The sequence below is a fragment of the Zea mays genome, chromosome 2 (assembly GCF_902167145.1).
Source record: "Zea mays cultivar B73 chromosome 2, Zm-B73-REFERENCE-NAM-5.0, whole genome shotgun sequence".
Taxonomy (NCBI): Eukaryota; Viridiplantae; Streptophyta; class Magnoliopsida; order Poales; family Poaceae; genus Zea; species Zea mays.
This window is the reverse complement of record NC_050097.1, coordinates 58,349,452-58,353,836: the sequence shown is the minus strand read 5'-3', so window position 1 is coordinate 58,353,836 and position 4,385 is coordinate 58,349,452. Positions and strand designations below refer to the sequence as shown.

At 38.4% G+C, this 4,385-nt stretch overlaps 1 protein-coding gene across 3 annotated transcripts; it reads left to right on the top strand.

The window, feature by feature from the left end:
• Window positions 1-225: 225 nt before the first annotated feature.
• On the top strand, window positions 226-4,124 carry LOC100277658 (uncharacterized). Of its 3 annotated transcripts, none has more exons than XM_020547611.2 (10): window positions 226-675; window positions 1,907-2,039; window positions 2,135-2,262; window positions 2,371-2,518; window positions 2,611-2,716; window positions 3,024-3,091; window positions 3,210-3,245; window positions 3,378-3,487; window positions 3,566-3,627; window positions 3,850-4,124. In XM_020547611.2, exons 1-9 carry the CDS (start codon window positions 419-421, stop codon window positions 3,621-3,623), a joined length of 1,044 nt encoding a protein of 347 aa, XP_020403200.1. In that variant the 5' UTR covers window positions 226-418; the 3' UTR covers window positions 3,624-3,627; window positions 3,850-4,124. The 3 variants fall into 3 exon arrangements, 2 of the variants coding, with proteins under 2 accessions (XP_020403200.1, NP_001352269.1); NM_001365340.1 differs by having other exon boundaries at window positions 361-675; window positions 3,566-3,673; window positions 3,850-4,059; XR_004855906.1 differs by lacking the exon at window positions 3,850-4,124 and having other exon boundaries at window positions 3,210-3,240; window positions 3,566-3,673.
• The last annotated feature ends 261 nt before the right edge of the window (window positions 4,125-4,385 follow it).

Here is a 4,385-nt window from a genome sequence, read left to right as displayed (position 1 = left end):
GGGGTGGGGGTTGTGATATATGGCCATATGGCCATACAGGCCGCTACTAGATTGACCTAGTGCGAGCTGGACGTGTCGTGCCGGCCCACGTGTCTGGCTTTTGGTCTAGGCACGATCTGATCCACTGTATCGTGCTAGCCCGGACCCATCACCCCGTGCTGAATCGGACATGGACTGGGTCATGAAAACAGGCCTCGGGCCAGATCAACGGCGCTCGGGCTTCATGTATAGGAAAAGAAAAGGCTCAAGTGGCTCATATTTTTTTTACGAAGTCTTGTCGAGGTCAATAACAAATGCCAGGAAACAAAACTTTCCCGCCGCCGGCCGGCGTCACCATGAAACAACCCCATCAAGGTGGGAGGACCGTACCGGAAAATATCGGGAGCAAAAAATCAGACCAGATTTTCCCCCGTGAGGCATGAATCCAGTGTTCCAAGCTCCCAGCGGAACAAACAAGGACCAATCCGTCCAGGGATCGGTGGAGCCCGATCCGTTCGATTCGTCGACCAAGGGAGCGGCGAAGCCGCAGTCTTCATCGTCGTCGCTGATCTTCCTTGGTACGGGGTGCTCCGGCTCGTTGCCCGACACACGGTGCCTCCTCAAGCCGTCGACGCCGCCCTGCGGCGTCTGTTCGATGGGCGTCTCCCTCCCTCCGGAGCGGAACCCCAACTACAGGTGCACACAGTACTTCTACGTGCGAAGAATTTCAGCTTGTTTGGCATTTGGCAACCGTTTCTAAATGCTTTAATTTTTTGGGGTGCTTTTGTTTCTAAATAATTGAAGTTTCATTTTCTAGAAATACAGTTTTAAATTTAGCAAAAGTCAATTTTCCAACCTCCATATTACGCAACCGTCCAATTTTCAACCTCTAATTATGACAACTGGGCAATTTGGTCCTTCAGCTTAAGCTAGATTCCCAAGTGGTTTTCCATTTTCTGAAAATAATTAAAATTTGCCTAAATATAAAAATCATGAATAATTTATTTTGAATCAGATAAACATGAAACTAGTTCCATTTCCCCCTTTTTTAATATGTTATCTATTTGTTGGTCACTCAATTTAGATTTATTTGAAACCTATTTATTTCTTTTTTTTATTGTTTTACGGGTCATATCAAAACATCAAGAACGTGGATAAATAAGTTTCACCTAACTCGAAATAGAGCATCAATGATAGATAACATTTTTAGAAAAAAGACTTTGGTATTGCTTTCACTTTTTTTCTTATTTAAGATAAATTATTTACAAACTTTTAGAAAATAAACCAGTTCTTTTGTTATTATTAGAGAAAATATAAAGGTAGCATTGAAACTTGTTACAGGACTAAATTTGTTTGGTTTCAAAGATTGGAGGGTTTTTGGTACCTGACTTTTGTAGCTCTACATTTAAAAATCTCTACTGTATTTAAGCATGAGTATCCAAAAGAATAGGGTGTGAAGAATTCGAACTCTGTCCGCTTGGTATAAAGCGCTTGGCTTCTACCATCGCAACTTATGTCTTTTGTGTTATATAAAGGAGGGATATTATAAATATATACATATACAAATAATTTGAAAATAAAAAATATAATCGTGTTTGAATAAATATCTTATTTAAGCAAGGTCTATTATATGATATATAGAAATCATAGCTATGTGCAACTAACTAGTAGAGCTAACGTGGAAGTTAAAGGTTGAAAAATGTATTTAACCTTAAAATTTTGCTCCTAGAAGATATACACCCCCCCTCCCCCCAACATATTAATGTTCAATAGATATAGATATATTTAGATAACTTTGTGATGGCACTTTGTTGATTTTATAGTAGGAAAGTTGAGAACCTTCGTACAAGTGCATTGGTCATAGAACATCCTACACTCTTACTAGTGCTTAGTACTGACAAAATGCATATGCCCCGTTTGCTCTCAGGCTGAACACCTCCCTCTTGATAGATTATTGCCATGACGAAACCCACAAGTACATCCTAATTGACATTGGCAAGACCTTCAGAGAACAAGTCCTCCGGTGGTTTGTCCACCACAAAGTTCCTTCCGTTAATTCAGTGAGATTTTTAACAGTGCATTCTTTTCTGAAAACAACTGTTGCTCACCCTCAGTTCTCGTGACAGCAGCACTAAGAGGGTTCTCTGCACTGCAGATCATCCTGACTCATGAGCACGCGGATGCTGTCTTAGGCCTTGATGAAGTCTGGGTGGTACAACCAAGAAATGGCAGAAATGACATTGAACAAATTCCTATTTTTCTCACACAATTCACCATGGACAGGTTCACCTTCACCTCATGCTTTCTTAGTGCACTGATGACCTTTGAATAACTGCACTGCATTAGTCACCAACACAATGTGTCATGTAATACCAAGCACTGAATTTACAGTATCGCAAGAAGATTTCCCTACTTGATGGAGCAGAAGCCAGAGGATGGTGATGAAGATGCCCAAGCCGCGAAAATTGACTGGAAGATAATTGAGGATGATGTCGACAAACCATTTGTAGCATCAGGGCTAGAGTTTGTGCCGTTGCCGGTAACAGCAACCAGCGTTGTTAAGCAATATTTGATCTTGTTACTTATTTGCCTTCTGGAATGGTGTTACTTAACTTGCTATTCTATGTTCAGGTAATGCACGGAGAGGGGTATATTTGTTTAGGCTTTTTATTTGGGAGGAGAGCCAGAGTTGCATATTTATCTGATGTTTCGAGATTTCTACCTAAAACTGAGAACGGTAAAAGAACAATTCTGGATCCATAGTCCTTCCTTTAGACAATTGAAATACTTGTTCTTATGAATTATAGATAGGAGAATTTTTAAACAATATGACATGGCATTCTTCATTGACATGTTAGAGGCATAATTTGTAACGAAACAGAAGATGATACTAATCTATTCAGTGGCATCCAAAATTCTCAACATTATGTATGAATGTGGTTGATAATGCAGAAGTTTATTTTTCTATTGTTGTTGCTGAAACCTGTATATTTTAGTGGTCCATGTCACTGAGTTGCTGAATTGCTGATGCTGTCTGCCTCTAGTTATTTCAAAGTCTGGTGCTGGACAACTTGACCTTCTTATATTAGAAGCAAACGCTTTGCATGGAGTGGTAAGTGTCCCACATTTTCGTGTCATTGATGAATAAAAAATTGCTGATTATCTGATACTTAAGGTCCAAATGCTGTCAAATATATTGATGGCCTGACTGGAATTCATGTTCTGAACAGGGAGATTCTTCCAGCACCCATTTAACTCTGAGTGAGGTCATTTAACTCTGAGTGATACTTTCCTTGATGTTTTTTAATCAGATTCTCTTAACAAACTGTCAAGTGTTTCTTGTGGGGGAAAGTAATAATTTGTTCTTCAGCATGAAACCAATGTTCTATTTTTAGCAGAGTCTTGATGCTATCAAGAGGATCCGTCCTAAACAAGCTCTTTTGATTGGAATGAGGCATTTTTTTGAGCATGAAAGAGAAAACCAGATGTTGGCCGAATGGTCAATCAGGTATGGAATAATTATATTTTTCCTTAATTTTCTCTAAGAAAAAGGCCTTGTCTCATGCATAATCTTTTCTGATTATAGAGAAGGAATATCTACACAACTGGCTCATGACGGCCTGCGTGTATTCATTGATTTGTAATAAGGTATACAAGGTCGCTTTGCAGTATTCGAGGACTACTGTATTCATTGGTACTACTCCATTCTAATTTGTAGATCATTTTGTCTTTTCTAGATAGACACATTTTACCACTTTTATTTTGTATTTGCACATATCTTATATTTAGGTGCATAGCAAAACTATGCACCTAGCTTATAATTTAGAACAGAGGATGTATCTTTGAACAATTTCAATGATGTCATTGTAGATTTGCAGCATGCCAGCATCCATATGCCCATATCTCTGTTGCTGATTGTACGAAGATCTGCCAGACCAGTAGTCTAGCAATTATTTTGTGATTTTTTATGTATCCAAAAGATTGTAAGTTTGGTCATGTTGATATTTTTATACACTGCAGTATATTGTATTGTTCTCGTAGATTTTAATTGGATAACAGAATGATGTCCTAAGCCAACAGAAAATAAAAGATTATGGATGTGGTAACAAGTTAAAGGATATATTGTGTATAGTATGAGCTTTCAAGTTGTGAACTTGTAACTTCCTTTACTTGAAACTCTCTGCCTGTGTGTATTAGCCAACATGTCATTAGTCCTTTTTTAAAACAATATAACCATACAAGCAACTTATTTATACTTGTTAATTGTTATAACAAAGTGACTTGTCCAAAGAACAAAAGCGGAGTTGGAGTTCTTAATCTGAAGATTCAGAATACAGCTCTCCTTCTCAAATTCCTTTATAAGTTCTATGGCAGACATGATATTCTTTGGGTAAATCATGTTTGGA